Genomic DNA, 22,797 nt, shown 5'->3' with positions numbered 1-22,797 from the left:
AATTAAAAAACCATTAATTTTTATTTATGATATAAATTTAAAAAGAAAAAAGAATCTAAAAATGTGTAAGCATGCATACATAAATATTTATTTATTTATTTTTTACAGTATTTAAAAGTATTGTTTTCCTCTTTGAAAACAAACAAGATTTTTTTTTGTCTACAAATTTAAAAAAAAATGAACATTAAAGAATAGAGCAGGGGTTACCAAGGTGGATGCAGTGGCACCCTGGGATTCTATAGGAAGGGACAAGAGGGGTACATAAAATATGTGCAGGGTTAGGGCAGTTAGGGGTGCCTCAGGGTATCCATGGTATCAACATATATGTATGTTAAAAGAATGGACTGGGATGCTGTGAGATAGTTAAGATTCTTCAAAAGGTGCTGCAATTAGGAAAAGTTTGGGAACCCTTGAAATAGAGTGCATTTTTATTCACCAGATTGCTTTAGTTTTCAATGTGTTACCAAAAAAAAGGAAAAAATTGTCATGTGAAAATTATTTTATTGGTGTTTCCTTTTCATGTGTGTTGAAAAAAATCTTTTTATATATATTTTTTAAAATCTAATTTCAAGTTGTTGAAGTCACCTTTTGAAGAGGAACCGATGTATCAATTCTATCAGAAAGATGTGCAACAAAGAGCAACTCTTTGGTACTCTGCTGATGGTTCTGAATCAGAGTTTGAGGATGATGCTTCTAGCAAACTCTCAGACCCTGATTATCAACCAGCAAGGCCTCCTGTACTTCAGTCCCAGATGTCAGCAATGGACTTGGTGCATGGAGAAGGTGGCCAGAGGACACTTTGGTGTGAAGTTCCTGAAGTGAGTGTATTTCTTCAAAATGTAAGACATTATGTTTTTGTTTTCATTTTTCACTGGTACTGTTATCTTACATGCAGAAACCAAACATATCAGATGTCATTGCCCCCACTCCTTACTGCCTTTTACTTTCGAATTTTAAGGAAAATATGTCTATGCAACAAAAGCTATGTGTATCAGACATTCATATAAAATTGATATCTGTTTGGACAAGGGTTTGTAATGTTTTATGCAATTTATTGTTAGATGAGTTTCAGAGATTATTGAGACTGTTTTGTCTGAAGCTGATAGACAGGATGGTGGATGTTCTTGAAAAATGAGTTGGTGTCAGGGGCGGATTCAGGGGAGGGTCAAAGGGTCAGCTGACCCCCCTGTGGCATGATTTTAACTAAATATAAGAGTTAAGGTTTTCATCTAAACTTCAATTTTCAGAATCTAAAAATTAGTACTTACATGAAATCAATGTTAACCGTTTTTTGCTTGGTTTTATTTGCAAGGTATTTCTTCTTAGGTGTCACATTTCAAAGAGTTGACTGAGTTCGGTTACTGGGCTATTGCTCTTTTGAGATTTTTGTTCATTTTCAAAAGAAAAATATATTTAAAGTTTACGAAAACGTGTCTAACCTTCTTACCTAACGAAATATGACTTTAACCAAAAATTTGAGGAAAAATGATCCATGACACAAGTTGCACAAAATTTAGGGAAGGAGGGGGGGGGGATAATTTGAAAGGACAGGAAATTTGATCTAATTTGGGAGGGGGCAGTGGCTCTGTAGCATATGAAGAGATGTGCTATCTTCCTTGAGGGGGTGGGGGCATCCCTGCTTAACTGATACTTTTTTCTATTGGAGGTATAACGCTGACCATTGAAACTTGACCCTTCTTGCAAAAATTTCTGGATCTGCCCCTGGTTGGTGTGAATGAACTCTGTCAGGCGATTGGTTGACAGCAAAAGTATATAAAGGGATACTAAATTATTTTTTAAGTGTGCTAGATTATATATAACTTGAACTTTCCTTTGTCTGAACTGAAATGCAATGTTGCCACATTTTTTCTGAACATAAAATATAGATAGGAGAGCTTCAAACTTATACTTTGGGAAGGGGAAAGCCCTTATCTTGCCAAATAAAACTCCAAATTTTGCAGAATGATAAAAGATAGTTATGCACACATACCCAAATCTAATGTGAAGAAACATTAGGTATCATTAAAAAATGAAACACATTTTAAAAACCTCAAGATTTGCTGAATCGTCATGCAAAATTTGGCAAGTAAGATAATATTTTGGGAGATCACAGGGACCTCCATCGAGAGGGGGTAGAGGGTGAAAATAAAGTGATCATATAGCTTCTGCGTACAAAAATACATAGTTTTGGATCAAATGCATTGAAATGAGAAGATTTATTGCCTTATTGAAAAATGATAGGCTAAAAAGGACTTAAGCTGAAGTAAGTTAGAGGGGTGGGGAGGTATTAAACAATATCTTGGAATTCTACCTATAACAAGTTTTTAATGAAATATGTGGCGGAAGTGCAATGCAAATATGAAGGTAAAAAATAATGTTGGATGAAGTACATGACAATTGCTGCTTTGACGCTTGTGAATTGAATTAATTGTAAAAATATAAAAAATACTTAGTAGAAAAATAACTTGTCTACTTTTTCTACATATCAATGCTATAAATAAAATATCTTTTATCAAGTGTCTACATGTTTGTAATCTACATTAAACAGGGCCGTAAACAAACGCAATCCCCCACCCGAAAAGTTTGGTTTGACATTTAAATGCTTGTTTATGTTTAAAAATTTCCAAAAAATACTGTTCCAAAACTCAAATGTCTTTCATATGTATATTAATTGCATAAAGCGCTTTCGTAATAGATAACCCGACGACTTGAACATTAGCACAAATAGGGCTGAGCTCCGCATGAAAGTTTTTAAACCCTCCCTGAAATTATTTTCTGGTTACGACCCTGAAATTAATTAATACTGTGTTGCTTAAGACAGTAGAATACCATAGATTACTTTTCTATGCAACATTACAAAAATAACAATTTATAATTATTAATCATGTTTTTCAATGTAAAAAAAAAGACAAGACTTTTACATAAAACTTTTCCCCTGACCATTTGTATCAAAAAGTTTTCATTTAAAGATTTCTTAATAATTGGGCATAAAAATTATTCATGTAGTAATAGATAACAGATAAAAACATGTAATACAGTTTATACATGCATTGTTTTTTTTATGTTTTACTAGTGGTACCCGCACGGCTTTGCCCGTAATAGAAAAATTAAAAGGTCTTTTGGTTCGCCTGTATATTTACAAACAATGTATGGTGAATTTTCTCGCCAATTGGCTAGTACCCATGTTACGGTTTCACGTTATGATAATTTCGTAATTTACCATCCATCTTATGATAATTTTGTTCTTAAAATTGGAATAGAAAAAGAACCACATCAAATTTTCGAAAAAACGCTTCAAGGTGCACACCCCCATGCTACAAACTAACTTTGTGCCAAATTTCATGAAAATCGGCCGAACGGCCTGGGCGCTACGCGCGTCACAGACTTCCTACAGACAGAGAGACTTTGAGCTTTATTATTAGTAATAAAGATTTGAAGCATGATTTACCTCTATTTTGTGAAGAAAGCTCTAAAATTTATATGTAGTAGAGCTTAATAAGTCTTTTCTTTGAGGAATTCTAATTTGGCATTGCAAAAAAAAGGGTTCGTATGGGTCATGGAAATCCTGGAAAGTCATGGAAAACAAATAAACAAATTTCAGACCTGGAAAAGTAATGGAAAATTAATATTTTCATTAAAAGTCATGGAAATTTATTTCAAGTCATGGAAAAATGTCTTGGGTAGTAAGAAAATAACAATTACTAAAAGAGCGCTAGAAATATTGAGTGATTTAGTAATATTGCATGTAAATTGAACGATCTCAAAAACAAATCCGAGTTTTGGAATCCAATTTCATCCGCTTCTGTAACAGCTGCTCGCCTATTTTCATAATGTGATTTTACTACTGAGGCATCACTAATTTTGAATTCACCATCATTTTCAGCACTTCTTATAATTTATATTCTGTAGTAGTAGACATGTATGTTCTTGATTTTGCCACGCCCCCTCAAAAAGTGCAATTAAATTGCATCCGAGTTTGTTTCAACTGCTTGTAAAAAGTCATTAATAATTTCATCAATATTATCTCAATATGTAGAAGGCTTTAGAAATTGAAGACTTTAGTCAGGCAATAGAACATGAAAATAGGGGAATTATAATATTCTAAAACAGTGATGCCCAATATACAGCTCGCAAAACTGATTATTGTGGCCAGCTGAAATATCTGGTTTAGAAAAATGAATTTACTGAAAAACATGGCTTTACTTTAATGAATAAATATACGGTCAAGTTGCATGGGTGATTTGTGCACTATTGTCACCAAAGGGCAATGTTTTTATGAAGTGAATTTATTATTGGAAACCTAGTAATAATGAGTCATTCAATTTTTGTCCCATTATTACTATTCTGCCTTATTTATTAAATATTTAATAGACATTTAAACATCAGTGTATTACATTTCACTATATTTTTACTTTACTTGGATTTATATGCTAAATACAAACAAAAATAATTTATTAGTTTCTGCAAATGTGCACTGATATTTTTTCATTCACAAGTAAGTGCTCCAATGAGATAGTGGAATTCATGTAAAAGTTTTTCTAAAGCCTATTTCTGAAAATTTGCAAGTTTGACATTAAATGGTACTATTTTCTTCATGTAATAAGGTCATGAAAATTTTTATGAAGTCAGGAAAAAGTCTTGGAAAAGTCATGGAATTTTTTTAATCCAAAATGAGTATGAACCCTGAAAAAAAAAAAAAAAGTGCATTGATAAATTTTAATACCATCAATATTTATTTTATTTTTTTAATGAAACATTTTTGATTTAGAAATGTTATCTACAAAAAAATTGCAATATTTATTTTCTGGAATGTTCCTTTTTTAGGTTGTTGCAAGTGGCATCTTGAAAAGTATTTCATCACACGAGCGCAAGATACAGGAAGCTATGTTTGAAGTTATTACGTCTGAAGCATCTTATCTCAAAAGCTTAAATTTTCTAATGGATCATTTTGTGCAATGTAAAGAATTCAGTGGAAATTTCTCTGATAAACACGTCTTGGACAAAAGAGAGCGACATGTGTTATTTTCAGATGTCCAGCCTGTGAGAGATGTCAGTGCAAGGTGGAATATATTTTGTCTTTTCAGTTTTATATTTTCTTGGCTCACATTTTTCTAATTCGGTAGTTAAGTTTCAATTCATTGTTTAATTTCTTTTTATAATTTTACAGTCTGCTGGCAGACCTTGAAAAAAGATGGCTTGAAAATATCATTTTGAGTAATATATGCGACATTATCTATCAACATGCTAGCAAATATTTTTCAGTGTATGTTAAATATTGTTCGAATCAACTTTATCAGGAAAGAACACTGAAAGAGCTGAAGTAAGTTAATAAATCTTTCCGTATGTGTAACTATTTTGAACATTTATATGCATAAATATGTAACCGTAACATCACTAAAAGTTGCATGTGACAGCAGAAACATTTTCATATTTTCATGTGATTGGTTTTAAAAATTAGGAAAACTGTCACGGTTCTCCTTCACAATTATTTTTTGGGGGCGGGGTTGTGGAAAAAGTGTACCACCCCTCAGGGCCATAACCAGAGTTTTGTTTCGGGGAGGGTTTTACCTAGCACATTTGTTCAGAACTCTTTATTATGAACAAAAAGCATAATTTAGAATAGTTTTGAAAAATTTCGGAGGGGGTTTGAACCCTCTAAACCTCCCCCTTGTATACAGCTCCCAACAAGTGCACAAACCCAGCATGTTCCATTGGTATTCCATTTTGAAATGAACAGAAGGAAGGTACTACTGCCAGCCCCCCAAAGAAAAGAACAAAAAGACAAAACATTTGGAAACTTATTTTGAAATTTAAAAAAGCTGTTTATTTACTGCTTGGCCTACTCTATGTTTGAAAAATGCAGCAGTTGTTATAAACAGGGCTTGATCAATTCGATTTAAATTTGTTTTCAAAGAAGTTGTATGCTTAAAAACCACTTGAACATTCTAACCTATTTATTTTGCACGAATTTCACTAAAATATACGTTGAAATAATTATAATGTGCAACATGTTGAAAAAATAAAGAAGAAAGGGAAGAATGAAACTTTTACAAAAAGTTTAGTGTAAAATCTAATATTATGATGCTCAGGTCCATGAGCAAGGGACCATGAGTTAATCAGGCCCTGTTATGTTGTACAATTAATTATAACATGGCCTGTTTTAAAGGGCGCCCATATGGGGGGGGCAAGTGGGGGTCCTTAGAATTTAGAACTTTTTCTTGCAAAAATGTAAACTGCACTGAAATCAGTTTCCTTTGGGAAAATATCCTGTTAAACTGTGGGGAAAATATGAGCCCCCCCCCCTTTTGCAATTTTGCATATGGGTGCCCTTGCTTGTTATACAGCAAAAAATTGTTATCTTGGACAATAAGAGCTGAAATATTTCCCCCTTCTTTAGAGAAAAACGACCAGAATTTTTGTCTGTCTTGAAACGCCTGGAGTCCAACCCTATTTGTCAAGGCCTAGATATGCATTCTTTCTTGATGTTACCAATGCAGAGAATCACTCGGCTGCCTTTGCTGATTGATGCTATATTTCATCGACTGTCATTTGAATCACCAATATATGAGAGTTGTAAAATGGCTTTAGCAACTCTAAACAAGGTATTTTATGGCATATCTCTGTGCATGTTTTTTTTATAACATTTTTAGGATATTTTTTTTTAAATCTACAGCTGGAGTTTTCATTTTAAATTTATTTTATGCTTTAACAATAGCATGATTGCTTTATTTGCAGTACTTTGATTTTTAAAATTTTCTTTTTACACTTCTACAATGTTCTAATGCATCATGATCATATCGTCGCCTCAGAGTGACACTAAGCAGTAGCTGATTTTAGGGGGGCCCGTGCCCCCCCCCCCAAAAGAATGAATTAATTTCACTATTTTATTTATTAACTTTTAATTGACCTTTCTTTTGCATTTTTTACGTAGTTAATTAAAAAGAGCACAAAACACATAGTATATTTTGAATAAAAGCATTTTCGTTAGTTAAAGAAGTGTCACTGGAGTTAGAGGCCCAGAGTTGCAGAATACATTTAACTCGCTGGTTTCGAATTAAAGGGACCGTATTATTGTGATTCATCTTGTCCACTATTTCTTCTTTGATGGAATCAATACTTAACATGTTTGTTTAAAAATGTTTAGGTGCACTTAAAAGAGTCATTTTGATCCAGAAACCTATTTGCGAAATTTCTTTTTCAGCTCATGAAAAATGCAAAATGAAAACGTGTGGTAGTTTCTTGGAAAAACCAGGATTTTTAATGAAAACGGAATGTAGTATCAATATGTTATCTCAACTGTATCATGGCTTCAAGAACAAATTAGTAACTGTTTTGAAATTCACATAGTAATAGTTTCTGAATTCTTCAGTAAAACTTATGTTATGAAGTTATGATTTTCTTTATAAATTAATTAAAAAAACTCAAGTGAAATATAGGTTTATTTAATAACCTTGCCCTCGTATTATAATCATTATGACAATGTTCCTAAGTAAAGCCACCCATTGTCTAGCATCTCAGTGACATTATGTTGGGTTTAGTATTTAAACGGCTTGAAACGTTAAAGATGTTTTCCGTCCACATTCAAAGTATATTAGTGCATAATATTCATGTACTTAGAAGTAGATTCATTGACCTGAAGGAATCCTTAAAAAAAAATAAATAAATAATAATAAAAATAACAAAAAAAAAAAAAAAACCACGCATATTTAAAAATAAAGTCATTAAAACTTTGTTATGAAACATCAAAGGCTGCAGGGGGTGGGTATTCAATTTCCCGTGCCCCCTCCAAAAGATTTTTCTGTATCCGCTCCTGACACTAAGACATCTAGTCCGAGGAATAATACTAAGATACTGTTGCTCTGAGGCGACAATATTATAACTGGAGCTGTATAAGTAGATTAAAGTATATCAATTTGAATCTGTTTCTGCAATTCCATTGAATTTCGTTAATCAGAATTTTAACTTTTAATGAAAAATAATGCAAGTTTTAACATTTTATGATTCACATAATCACATCTTTTTTTCCTTCCTTAAATACTATTGTTAAATTTACACTTCTTTTTGTTTATTTTAATCCTTATTTTTGTATTTTTTTATTTAAAAATTAGATTTAAAAAATATAACAATACTTGCATTTTTAATTATAGTTGTACTTTTAAGCCCCTTCAGCCCCGGAGACACACATTTTAGGTCAAGCCGACACCTGCTAAAACCCTATTGAAATGCATGCCATATGTCACATATCTGCAGCATAATTTATTATTTTATTTAATTCAGTTACACATTATGAATTTATTATTTATTCGTAGATATTATTCTAGTTTTAATTTTATTTTGTTACCATTTCTTAATATTCAACATTTGTAAATGTTTTCATATGCTATCAATACTGAAATTAAGCATTTACTTTTGATCTTTATAATTCCACCTTCTTGCATCTGGTATTACTCTGCATGCTTCTGAAATCTGATATGGCGCTGGAGGAAGTAATATAAATTGAAATGAGGCAGTGAGAAGCAAAGGGATATAAGTGGACATTTTCCAAGTTTTGAGTAAAACGCGTATAAAAATTACGTCCTAGGTAGACTTTCATTAATTTTTTCTTCTTAATCATGCTGTACAGCAGCACCTACCAGGGCCACTAGTACTATCTCTTGCCCCAAGACAGAGGAGGGGTTCACCTACCATTTGTACTGGTTATCTCCAATTTTTTTAATTTTGCCACTTGCATCCCTTTGCTTCTCACTATGTGGTTTATTAACTCATTACTTTTCATCCTCCGTTGTCATATTTTTATGAATGATTTTGATATATACTGCTATTGTAATGAAAAAGTATGGGAGAAAAATTAAATTTAGAACACTTTTCCTAGCTTGTTGCGGAATGCAATGAAGGTGCTCGAAAGATGGAAAGAATGGAGGAAATGCTGGTTATTAGTCAACAAATTGATTTTAAGGAATGTAAAGTATGTAACATTTTGTTATAGTTTTTATAGTCTTCTCTATTAAACATGAATAATTTTTTTTTTTTTTTGCAATTTAATACGTGCTACTAGGAATTTCAAATAGCTTACACTCAATCAAGGTAAAAAATAAATATTTCACGTAGTCATTTGTGATAAAATTAGCAAAAGCAACATATTTACAATCTGTGGATAAATTTATCTATGAGGCTGTCCATAAATGATGTTCCGCTTTTTTTCAACACTCCCCCCCCCCTCTTTTGTCACATGTCTTGCTGTGTTCCAATAGGTTTATCAATTTACATAAACATTTTGCCTTAAAAAATATTTTTATTTCAACCAATATGTGTGATATTTTTGTTACCCCTCCATCTCCCTTTGTCACAAACTCCTCTCCCTTAAAGCATAGCATTATTTATAGACAAACTCTTATAATAAATTTTTCTTCATTTACATGTTTTCAAAAGCCTTTTTCAAACTAAAAAACCTTAGTTATAAAGTACTCTTTATAGATACAGTCTGTACCCTTACCATAGGATTCCGAAGAAGATATTTTGCTCCAAAACTCTAAATTTTGTAATTTAAAACAATATTTATCAAAAAATAAAAACATGTTTTTTAAACTGAATGAGGAGAAACTTAACATTTGGGGGGAAATGAAGCCTTTTCAAAATTCTAGAGAGGTAAATTAGTTTCTCATACAATTAATCCTGTATAACATTAAATAAAATTTATCCTTACTGTCCTATATATCATAATGCTATTTAATTTTTTTGAAAACCTATGTGATTTTACCAAAATCGTTTATAAACAGAGGAACAGGTTCACTTCACTTGAGTGGTTGACTAAGAAGTGTATTGTTCACACATCCTCATATTACTATATGATTTTCAATTTCATATAAATATTTTTTCCATTTAAAAATTGAGTTTTAGCAATTTCAATGGGGTTGTTTCCTTCAGTCAAAAGTAGTACTTTTTGTCACTGAAATTGATAGAATAAGCAAAAAAAGAAAAAGAAATAACATGAACCCAGAAAATACTTTCATTTTCTCAACAGTTATTTTTTAATTTTTTTTAAATGTCCGATTTTTCAAACAAGGCGTGGTCTTGATGACGTCACAAATGATGCATTTTGGCGCATCTTTCTTCCGCGTTTCCATGTTATGATAATCAAAGAGCGAATTAAAATTGCACTCAACGCTTGCTATCAACCATATCGTTGCCAATACACATGGGTAAAGATGCAAATTAAATATTTTGCACTGTGAATGGCATTTCATCATTTGTGATGCCATCGGACAGAAGCATAAACAATGAAAGCTCGCTGATTTAAGTAATTTTTTAAAATTATTAAACTTAAAAAACAAATTATTTAAAAAATGGTCATATTCTATGTTTTTAAGCATGTTCTTTCAGAAAAAAATACTTTCAAAATTTTGGAATCAACCCCATTTAAAATATACAGTGATTTATCATTGCAAAAAAAGAAAACTTGTATTTTCTGTCTCCATATGTATTAATTCCAATTCTCCTGTATTTCAATAGGGTTTTGGCCTGTTATCTGCTTCTCGTTGGCTTGTAAAACGAGGTGAACTAATTCAGCTTTTGATGGACAGTTCTAACCGTAGGACTTTTGGGCGGAATAGCAGGTGGTGCAAAATTCAGCTGTATCTCTTCCTTTTCACTGATTTACTTGTGGTAACAAGGAAGAAAAGGTATTTTTCAAAAATAACATAGCTTGTCTAAGAAAGAACTTTACCATTCTAAACATTAATAACAAAAATATTCACAGGTGAGATGAAATACAGATTGCTGGAAAAGAACAAAGATCTTGAAAAAAAAAATTTATTTGCAGTTAGCTATACTTAAGTTTGGTTAGTAACCCGGATAATCTTAAGTCAGTACTCGGTTTCTCTCCAAGTGTCTTTTAACATATGCAGTGTAACAGCAAAGGTTGCTAATTGTATTCTCTCCTTCAAAATGGATAAATCAAATACAAATTTTTGAAGAATCATGTCTGTAACGTAATCTCTCAAAAAGAAATCCAGTGGAGTTAAGTCTGGCGCAGGTTAATGTATGGGTTCGCCGTGTTCAATCCACTGTTCAAGAAACACACCTATCTATTACTATTTACCTCTGGCAATTGATCCCAGAAAGAACTCTTAGATTTCTTCACTTTTATGCAGCAAACTGCATTTCACTTCATCTCTTAGTATTTTTGTAATTGATATTTAGACGGGCAGATACAGACTACCATTTTAGGGGGGGAGGGGGTCATGCTGAAGAATGACCCATTCCCCCCTGAACAAACTTACGGTTTTGGTACTAAACATTTCTTAAACTGCTTGGGGGTCAATAAAAAACACCAAATCGGCCAGGGATAAGGCACTTCATAAACATTACTAAAAAAATTTCATAAGAATTGAATGGAAGCAATATTTAAAATGTTCACCTAAAAAAAAATTAATGAATTGAAAAGACTACTGAGATTGTTTATATTTTATTCATCAAATGCTTGAACACAATGGTGGACGGAGGGGGGCTGTATCCATCACTGTATTTAGAATGGTAAAGATCTTTTTTCCAATAACTATAATGTTTTGTTACAATATTATAAGACTAAACTAGTGCATTATTTCATTGGCTGCTTCATTATAGGATACTATTTCACATGATGAAATCCGGATTATCTTAAGTACAATGATCCAAAAATTGGCAAAGTAGAAAACAATTACTGTAGAAAATCATCAACTTCAAACTTATGTATCTTAACAAACTTTTAAAACTTTTCTTTCACATTAGAACCTATAGAAACATTCAGCCGTGCACTCTTGCATGAAAAGCACAAATGTGTGCAAAGTAGAAATGTGAGTGAAGTCTGTTCATGGTCATCCTCAAACTTTTCAAATCATTGTTATTGAGCAGTCACGTTTGCTTATTGTTCTCACTTGACTGTTTTGATGTCCAATGATTTTATTTTCCCGCCAGCACCCTCCACACCATCACCGTCGACCGGCCGCTTCAAGATACTGCTCCTACAGCGAAAACCGTCTCCAGGTTGCATCCATATTAGGGTGGGCCGAAAAAACTTTTTTTGGAAATCTGTTTTTGGATAGTGCGGAAAAGTTGCTATATGGGCCCGTTATTACCCATAAAAAATTTCGCTAAATTTGTTTAATATTTAGCCGGCGCTATTTGACCTTGAAAAACTGAAAAAAAAGGGCAAAAATGCACGTTTTTGCCCAAAAAAAGGGGGGGGGGGGCAAAAATAAAAGTTTGAAGCTAGTTTCAGCAAACATTAGAAGTATCTGTCAGTGAATTAGTTGAAATCCTCAAAGACTTTTATACACTTCGTAGAACATTTAGCTACGCTCCTTTAAGACTGTAACTTGAGAAAAATGAAAAAAAAAAAAAAAATTAAAGTAGTTTCGAAAGAAGTAAATACTGAAATGTTACGCAATACGTTACTTAGAAAAAACAGTGAAAATTCAATCAATTTTATGCGACATTTGTACGCCAATTTTAAAAAATGCACACACTTAAATAAAAAATAGTTACATAAGATGCTAATTTTTCAATCTTCGGTTCCAATTGTTAATAAACGGCGCTCAACTGCTTCTATTATTCCTAAGATTACTTTATAACGATCTTATATATGTTTCTGAGCATTCGATTGTTCACTGCAGAATGTGTTAAAGAGAAATTTCGAATTTTTGTCATTGCATTATTATCTCTGTTTTGGTATACAACACGACTGTTATGGAGAAACATGCGAAAAAGAAAGTAACGCGAGCAAGCACAAGTAGTCTTCTATTTGGACCTGGAAAAGATGTGTCTCCTCCCGATGCTTTATTTCTTCCAACATATGAGGACATTATCAGATTTATCAAATCACTAGAATGCAAATAAAGGGAGAAGGAAGTAAGCAACCATCTTCTGCAAGTTTAGCCGTTGCAGTAGCAAAACAAGTTATTAATATTTGGGAGCATGCTTCTCTTCCCGTTTTTTCGATAAGGAGAGTGATTACCATGATTTTATATTATTATTCTAAATATAATAGCTCAACAAAAAATGCTAAGAATATAAAGACGCAACTTTTACAGTCAAAGCTAGGCAAATGTAAAGCAGAGGCTACGAGTTTGTTTGACATTTGTGCCTGCAAATGCGCAGATTTATATTCGTGTAATTGCAGAAAAAAAGCAAAAGTCCCTGAAAGAGAAAAACAATTTCTAATTGATCAAAGGACAGTAAGAAAAATGGCTAAACCCAGAAACTACGGAAAAGAGAAAAAAGATGCCAGAAAATTGAAACAAGTGTTGCTTTGGATGAGAAAGACGTATCAGTGCTCAGCACAAGTGGATTGAGGGTCAAGGAAAGTCATATTACATTGAATGAACCTGAAACAGAGCTTGAATCAGGAGAAAGCACAGAAAATACAGATGACGATTTTAAATTGAATTATCCGTTTTCAAGAAAACGTAAGCGAACTGATGCGCCATCAACTACTACAAGTTAAATGAAACTTTCTATGCCTCATACAGCTTTAGCAGCAGATCTAACTGGTGCTTCAAATAGAGCAGTGGCTAAAATGGCTACAGCAGTTCTTGCTGATTTCGACTTAGTTTCTCCTAAACAACAAAAATATATAGTCGATAAACAAAGTAAGGAGGGAAGTCGATAAAAAAAAGGAACGAGCTAAGAGAAAGGGATTTAAGAGCAGTTAAAGGGGTAGCTATAAAGAGTTTGTATTTTGATGGCCGCAAAATGACACTTTTCAAAAGACATCTGGCCATCAAAACTTAGCATCTGAAGCACATGTAGCACTGATAGAAGAACCAGGTAGCAAGTACATCGGTCATTGATCACTTACAGTTGGTGAAAGTGCAAAAGAAATTTCGCAAGGTACTTATTATAGGCTTTGCAAAAACGTATAATATAAGCTTGCTTAACTTATCGGTTATTGGACGCGACGGAACAAATGTAAATACGGGATGGAAAGGTGGAGTAATTCTTTTACTTGAGACATATCTCAAAATACCTTTACAGTGGAACAATGTCTGCTACATACTAATGAGTTGACACTGAGGCATCGTATTCTGGAATTGGACGTTGCACAAAGGGGCCACAATCATATTCTGGAGCTATCGGACAACTTCTTACAGATTGTGAAACATTCCGGTGGTAAAATTTGATAAAATTGACTGCAATCTTCTGGTTTTGGACATGGAAGATATAAAAAATGTAAGTACTGAACAACAATATTTGTATAGAATCTGTCGTGCCGTAAAAGTTGGTAGTTGTCCTTCTAGCGTGGCTGACAAGTAGCCCAGGCAAACTCAATCATGCGCGATGGCTGACAACTGCAAACCGTTTGTTACGCTTGTATATAGGCTTCCAACTCCATCAGAAAATCTTACAATGCTTGTAAAGTATGTAATGTTAGTTTATGCTCCAATGTGGTTTGAAATAAAAATGAAACCGAACTGCCAGTATAGTGCCCAACATTTTTGGAAAATGATTTCTCTTGCAAGGCAGTTTCCAGACAACGTTAAAGAGATAATTTTCAAAGTTCTCTCAAATAATGCATATCTCGCTCATCCTGAATAGCTACTGTCGACAATTTTGTTTGACTCAAGAAAATACATTCGGGAATTAACTGTTAGGGGCATTCTAAACTCTAGAAATAAGAAGACGAAGAACTCGGATGGTGTACGATTTTTTAAGTGTCCTAAACTCAATTTTGAAGCCGTTGATTTAGTTGATTGGGAAAACTGGGTTGTAACAGAGCCACCTTTTACATTGCATCTAAAAGACCAACAATTGAAAGAAATGTGCAAAGAACAGCCTACAGAGTTCACTTTCGAGAAATTTCCCTGTCACACGCAGGCAGTGGAATGTTGTGTGAAACTAATAACCGAAGCTGCAATAAAAGTTCGTGGTGAAACTGCACGAGATGGATACATTCGTGCCTAACTTCAAGCTAGGAAAGAACTTCCAACATTTGATAACAAGGGACAATATTATTCCAAAAAATAATATTCATTATGCATGAGGTATTATAAATCAAATTTGAAGATTTCTTTTTCAAAATTTTATATCTCTATTTGTAATTCTAGAAAATGTATGATACTATTGCGCGATAATAATTACTATGATTAATAGTGCTATTTAATTAATTAGTCGATGATTTAATTTTGAAAAATAATTTTCACATTGGTTTTTAAAGAAATTCAATATTCTTTCATTTTTCTCCAATTTGTGATGTCGGAAAGGAGCTGTTAAATGTTCATTAAAATCAATGAGACATTTTATAGGCTCGAACTCGTTCATTATATAACATTTTCGGTGCATTCCAGCAAAATATTTGGAATTTAGATTTTGAAAAAAAAAAATTCGACAAAAATTCATTTTTCTCCCTTTTTAGTTTTTCAGTGTCAAATAGCGCCGGCTAGATATTTTTTAATGTCCAAGAAATTTTTTCTGAGTGCTAACTAGCTCACTACGCAACTTTTGCGCGCTATCCAAAAATTGATTTCGAAAATTTTTTTTTCCGGCTTATTTCGGCACACCCTAATCCATATCCTACACTTACACACATACATACACATGGCATACACACAGACACCTACACAAACACACACAACTACCCACACACTCATGCCTGCACACAGACACAAACACATATGCCTACACAAACATACACATTTCCCCCCCCCCCCACACACAAACACTCATACACACAACTACCCACACACTCATACCTGCATGCAGACACAAACACACATGCCTACACACATACATACCCCCCTACACATAAACACACATGCCTACATACATACACGCCTACACACACACACATAAAGTCACGCCTACATACACACACACACTCGTGATTGCAAAAAACATAATTTGAATTCAAAATGTCAAAATTCAAATAATTTTTCTTTTTTTGCTGTCATTTTAAGCATTTACATCATACATATGCCATTTTGACACGTGTGATAGCCGTTAATGTAACACACATCTTTGATGGTGCAAAATAACTTGGTGCCATAAGTTTCATAACTTCCTTTTCACTCAATTTAAAACTAAGATATTGCAAACATACAAATGAAGGTAGATATATATTATCAATCAGACTATGGTTTTAATTTTGATCTGTTCAAATTATTAATTCAGTCATTTTTTGTAGCAAGTGAAACCTTTAAAGAAATCACCACTGCTTTACATTATATAAACGTGGTTTTTATTGCATTATTTAATTGTTTGCATGTTTATAACAGAAGGTTGTTTTGTTTTCGTTAAATACAAAAATGATGACTCATGGGGGGCAAGGGACTCTGGGCCCAACTAGACTGGCTGGTCCTAGTCAATTTCCAATGAAGATCACTACCCCTATTAAAATCCCACCGCTTTGCAGGTAACAGGCTGCTAGTAAACTATTGCACATGCCTACAACTCAGTTAAAGTAATAATTTTTCCTATTATTAAGACTAACATGGGAATTCAAAAGCTTAAAACAATGACTCCTAGTTTTGCGAAGTGTGCAGAGTTATATCCCATCAACTCCTTTATTTTAGTGAATTTGAGAAACTAGAACATTTCCTCCTACAACTTGCCTTTGTTCAAGACCGTATAAGTTAAGTTTAGTATAATTAGCTTTTTAGTGAGATTGTAATAATATTTACCTTATGTTTTAGTGATGACAGCTATCTGGTTGTGGATTATTGCCCGAGAAACATGCTGCAGGTTAAACTGCTTGATGAAAACATGCCGCCTTTACCAATGCGTTTACCATCAAGTTACAGAAATGTTTTTCAACTTATTATGTTGAACAATAGGGAAGGAAAAACTGTGGAGATGCTTCTAAGCTGTTTACTTGAGTAAGTGGTTTACTATCCTTTTGATTAACTGACTTTTCAAAATGAGGCTTCAGTAGTTAGAAACCTAGAATATGTTTCATTTTATTTAATTAAAAAATATATTTTTAATATATATTTTCTCAAAATATTCAGAATTTTTAAATAAATAAATAAATATTAAAATAACAAACAAACTATTCTACAGATGAAACATATTAAGATAATTTGTTACGAAAAATTCAAAATTTTCTTCTAGGATAAATTTTACATTAATAGCCTTATCAAAGCATATATGTCATTTTCATTTTATGGAACTTAAAATTATTGTAGTTTCATTTAAATAAATAAAATTCAGTTTTAACTATTAAAATCATCTACACGTGCAGGAGTGATCGTACCCGATGGATGAATGCAGTGACTCCAGCAAAATCAGATAATCCAGATGAAAAGATTTATGAAGAATGGGGTATGTGTCTTTGTTTAGGATGTGACATTGATGTCAATGTTTTGCATTCAATTTCATGTTTTGCATGTTTGAAATCAATGTTTTGCATTTTTTTTTCAATATCCATGTTTTATAATTTAACCAAAAATATCCCAAAAATGAATATGTTTACAACTATAATGAAAGCTTCCTGATTAACTAGTTATTGGAACATCTATCCCATTGAAAAGTTTTCTATGTTTCAACAGAAGTATACTTATACTTTAGAAAGTTAACAATCCTATCTTGCAGCATGCTTAACTAAAATATTGAGTGTTTCTAAAGATTTCCGAGTTTTAATTTATAGTCTCTCTAAAACATACATAAATTTAGTCCACCACTCTCAACTAGTCATTGATTGAAAACATTATCGTTTTACTTTAAATATGTAGCATACTGTTTCGGGAATGTATTTCAAGTCACTAGAAGTATTTATAATACTTGAATATACAGTGAAACCTCAATAAGTAGTCAACTGGTTAAGTGGTCACTCCGTTTAAGTGGTCGTTTTTCTTTGGTCCCAAAAAGGTCTCATTCACAGTAATGTAAAATTATCCTCTTTTACTGGTCACCAAATTTCATTTTACCCGGTTAACTAGTCACTCAAAAATTGTTTTCTAAAATTCCTTTTTCTTATCGGATCTTCGAAAATATCGGACTTAGTGGAAAGGCTGTTTGATAGTCATTTTTCCATGAAATCTTGATCCTCCATTCTAGTCGTTCAAAGCACACCTCTTGCTGTGACTCTGCCGAGTGCCAAGAGTATGAATCAAACTCCTTTCAGCAAGACATACAAAATCTAATACCTGGAGAAAGTTAGTCAGTATTTAACATCCGTTCAAGGAACTACAAACAGAATTTAAAGATTGATGTATGTTAGAAGTGATCATTCTTTTCCGCAAGCAACAACTTCATGAGTCAACATTGAACGATTGTATTAAAGTACCATAACTACATTAAAATAAGTTGTTGTTATTTAGTAATGTATAAGTAAGAGAAAATAAAACAAAGTAACTGTCATTAGTATTTTTCCCCCTTTTTAATATTTCCACTAATTTATAGACATTGATTACATAAGCTATTGTTTTTCTCACAGAATTCTACTGCCATTCATGAATACTATTTGTAAGACTTTTTTTTTTCTTCCTTAATTTCCCACTCCACATAAGTAGTCACTCCGCATAAGTGGTCAAAAATTTTTGGTCCCTTGAGTGACAACTTAACGAGGTTCTACTGTGTTTGTGTTGTCTAGTAAAATATTACTAAGTTTTCTGATTCGCATTATTAATTAATTTACTTTTATTATTCTGGTGGAAAACTAAAAGTTATGAAATTATTCATTAAGTTGTATTGATGTTTATTATTTTTTTTTTCGCATTTTAAATACATATAGAAGTTACATATACCTTTGTATTTAACTTGAAATGTTAGTAATGAGTTATTATTCTTATTAACCTTTCTTGGACAGCAAAAAAATATTAATTAATTAATAACCTTTTGAGGCAATATCACCAATCTTTCTGTAGTAGTTTATTACAAACACGCCAACAACTAATAAATGCAGGAATACATTGTTAAATGTTTCTGAAATTTATTTTTCACTTTTTTATTAATATCATAGAGATCACACCTCTAGTATATTTTTTTGTCTTCAACTTTATCTTCATGTTTTTAATATTAATATAACCCTTATAACATTGCAAACTTTATTTTCTAGATTGCCCACAAGTTCAGTGCACTCATGCCTATAATGCACAACAACCTGATGAATTGTCCCTGGAAGAAGCTGATGTCGTGAATGTTTTTAAGAAAATGTCGGATGGTAAAATATTTTATTCAATTAAATATTGAGAAAATAGACGAGTCTTTTACTGCAAATGTTCATAGTCTGCCATTAGGGGGAAAATAATATTCTTAAGGGGAGGGATTTTTACTCCTCTTATAATTGAAATAAGAAAAATTCAATCAATGTAAAAAACATTTAAACTTGGGAATGTATTTCATATAAAATATAGTGTTACTTTGAATATATTTTTGGATGAAATACATGAAAAAAAAAATGGATGTATGAATATTTATAGCGTTTGAAGTCGTGCTTACACTTACTCAACTAACTCCTGAAAACTTAATAAGCTGATTGATCTAAAGTAGTTTAATCTATTTTAACATACTTGTTGAAGCTTGACCATGGAGAGATGGTGGCTGACCTTGAAGATGAAAGATAATTTGTAACAGATAGGATCAGCGAGAACTCGCCTCCTACTACATATTTCTGCTTCAAGGTCATCAGCCATAAAAAAGAAATCAACAATTCAAAAAATTTTAATTTGCACTAAAAAGTGAATTTTATTCTCCATAAATGACTTATTGCTACTCTTTTTTTTTTTAAAGCTAAAGCAAAATTAGGGACAAAGCATTATTATTCTTACACTAATATGTCGTCACAGATGTTACCCATGTAACTGTTTTATTTCATTGAAGAATTAACGTTTGTGAACTCGGGTCTTATATTTCAATGTGTAAAGCAGTGGTGCCTTCTTTCATCCAAAGGCTGCACCTGATATGAAAATGAATCTTGTGGGTCAGGATACATAAATTTTTTTTCTAGAAGAAATCAAAAAACAAGGGAAAGGAAAAACATAATTAATTACAAAATAGGAATTGCTATCATTCATATTTTAATGCCAAGTTTTCACTTGTTTTTAGTTACCAGTTTTTGACCATCAGGTTCAAATTTGCAACAATCATTTTCAATATCCAATGCAGATGATCTGTTTTGGAACTTTTCAGAACCTAGCTTTTGGTTCGTAACATTAAAAATAAAAGGGGGCCCTATGTGACCCGCAGGATTTAGTTTGGGCTGGTCCCACTGGTGTAAAGCAATGTTACTTTTTACTATCCTCACAGCTAAATCATATAATATGTTACAACTTACTACTAATCTTTGACTTCTGTTTGATCACAGGTTGGTTTGAAGGAGAAAGGATTCGAGATGGTGTTCGAGGTTGGTTTCCGTCCTCTCATGCTGTAGAAATCATTAATTCTCATGTCAGAGCTCGCAATCTTCATCAAAGATACCGCCTTCTCATGCTGTCCCAGACGTATTTGGAAGAACAGTACAAAGCCCAGGCTGCACAAACGAAGAAGTGAAATTCTGAGCCACCACAATTTCCTAAGAATCTCGCCATATTTTTGAAGCCATGCTCATTGAATACGAGCAAATATGTATATTTTGTATTATTTGTAATTTTTAAGCATGGACTTTTTTAAAGAATAATTTTGCTCAAAAGCTCATTATATTTAAATGCATTGTATTATTGTATATTTTCACATGAATTATTTGTTAGCATTTTTTTATACGTTTTTAAATTTTTGTATGATACAAACATTTCTTATTCAAATGGTTTTACAAAAACATTTACATGAAAATTGATGTTGCCATTTTATCTAGAAGTTTTCATTCCATTCTGTGATGTAATATTAATTTTCAACATAGAAAATAAAAAATATTACTTTCAAATGCTATTGTCTCCTTTTCAGCTGTGTTGTATTTTGCACTTCTTTGCAAATTAACTACAGTGAAGCACCGTTTAGCGTTTATACGTTTTCGAAGGGACTGTATGAAAAAAGAGTACAAACGAAAAAAGTATAATAGGTATAGCTTAATGTGTATTAGACTTTACAGGGACCAATTTTAAAATCATATAATTGATAAAAACGCATAAAAGAGAAACGTATAAACGGTGCTTCACTGTACTATTCAAAAATTAACAATGGCACACAAAACCCATGCAACTTCTCCCACCTCATTTCAGACCATGAGGTTGAACTTCCACATTGGTTTGCAAAACAAGATGGCACTCCCACAAACTATTCAGGAAAAAAAATTCAACATGTGACACTACCGTGTATAATTCTCAAATCATGTTGCATTGTAACCAAAAGTTATTCTAGGCAACAGAACATCCTTTTCAGTGAGTCATGTTTAAACCAGGGTTAGGTTTTAAGTAAGGAATGCTTTAACGAAATAAAGAACCAAATTTCCTTTGAAAAAAAAAAGATTTGTTAGGAGCACAAAATAACTCAAATGATTATTTCACATAAATCTATCGTTTCTGAAAAGCCACTCATAAAAATTCATTTTTATTGATGTTTGTCTTTTTTTTTCATGAATATACTGACAAATATGAAAATTGTGATGACATAAATAATTTGACACATAAAATTCAAACAGAACCTACATTTATACCATAAATAAACATTTTACAAGATTAAAAAGAAATTTCCTTTGGATAAATCTCGCTGGAAAGTTTATTGCAGAACATGTTTACCAATAAGTTAAAAAATATATATATATATATAATTATAATGTGCACTTAAGTTTGACAAATTCAAAACAGCTGCATGCAAAATTATGTTTTTAAGAAAATAACATTTTCATACTTTGCAACAGTCTCAATAAACACTACCAAGGATTGAGATGACAAAGACTCAAATTATGCCCTTTACATAAAACAAGAACAAAGTGAGCACAGTCAAAAGGGATCTAAAAGGAAAAAAAACTATTGCTCCTCCCCTTTCCCAAAACTAGAGCTTTTATTCCTTATTCATTTTGCTCGAAGCAAGGGGAATGTACAGTAAAATTTTAGGTATCCAGCTTAATTGGAACCAAAGGCAATCTGGATAAACTGGTAGTATAGAAAATAAGCAAAACAAATCCTCAAATAAATAGACACACTTTTTATTACAACAAAAAAGAATGCTTTAGAACAAAATTACATAGGATTGCTTCACGCAATCCACTTATTGTTCAAATCAAAAGCTTGATCATTTCTAGCTCAGCTGCAGTGGTGTCAGACTGATGTGCCAAGTACGGCATGATGATTAGATTGCTATAATAGGTAAGTTGCAACCTATTAAATGTTCATATTTTGACTATTGGATATTGTTAATTGACCCTCAAAACTAAAAAATTCACCATCGCCGAATTCTAAAACTCCGTGATTGATTTTTAATGAATTTTTAAAAATCCATGCGCAAAAGTGCACTCTTCTGAAACATCACAGGGCACTAATGGGCAGCCTTCTGCTAAAGATCCCTTGTTTTCGCTACGGACATTTTGAGCGCGCTGATATTTTTATTTTTTAGAAATTCAATAATCCTTTTGAACATTATGGAGGCCGGACTCGTTAAAGCACAAACTAATAATCTTCCTCAAGTAACATCAATGATAGTATTCGAATATTTCCAAGAGGATGAGAGGTTTAATGTTCCAGAAATGCGAGGAGGTAAGCCTTACGTTTCGTCTTCAAAGCCAACTGCACGTCCTTCGGCTTCTCCCACGGCGAAAGAGCGCATGACGTCACTTCCTGTGCCATTTGACGTCACAATCACTTGAGCTTTAAAAATTAATTAAAAAAAACTACTTATCGTATCGCAAAAATTTTCTCACCTATGATGTTCATACATGTTACTCTATTATATAAA

General features: G+C 32.5%; 1 protein-coding gene across 1 annotated transcript in view; it reads left to right on the top strand.

Moving 5' to 3' along the window:
- LOC129230578 (ephexin-1-like) overlaps positions 1-22,663 on the top strand; it is a 33,414-nt gene extending 10,751 nt beyond the window's left edge. Inside the window, exons 7-16 of the mRNA XM_054864982.1 lie at positions 573-818; positions 4,825-5,060; positions 5,168-5,320; positions 6,398-6,602; positions 8,873-8,965; positions 10,510-10,679; positions 16,665-16,847; positions 17,213-17,292; positions 19,028-19,132; positions 20,276-22,663. Coding sequence (XP_054720957.1) covers positions 573-818; positions 4,825-5,060; positions 5,168-5,320; positions 6,398-6,602; positions 8,873-8,965; positions 10,510-10,679; positions 16,665-16,847; positions 17,213-17,292; positions 19,028-19,132; positions 20,276-20,460 — 1,656 coding nt within the window. The 3' untranslated portion in view covers positions 20,461-22,663. The remainder of the gene's footprint in view (positions 1-572; positions 819-4,824; positions 5,061-5,167; positions 5,321-6,397; positions 6,603-8,872; positions 8,966-10,509; positions 10,680-16,664; positions 16,848-17,212; positions 17,293-19,027; positions 19,133-20,275) is intronic.
- The last annotated feature ends 134 nt before the right edge of the window (positions 22,664-22,797 follow it).

Source organism: Uloborus diversus, chromosome 9, assembly GCF_026930045.1.
Source record: "Uloborus diversus isolate 005 chromosome 9, Udiv.v.3.1, whole genome shotgun sequence".
Lineage (NCBI taxonomy): Eukaryota > Metazoa > Arthropoda > Arachnida > Araneae > Uloboridae > Uloborus > Uloborus diversus.
This window is presented reverse-complemented; position numbering and strand designations above follow the sequence as displayed.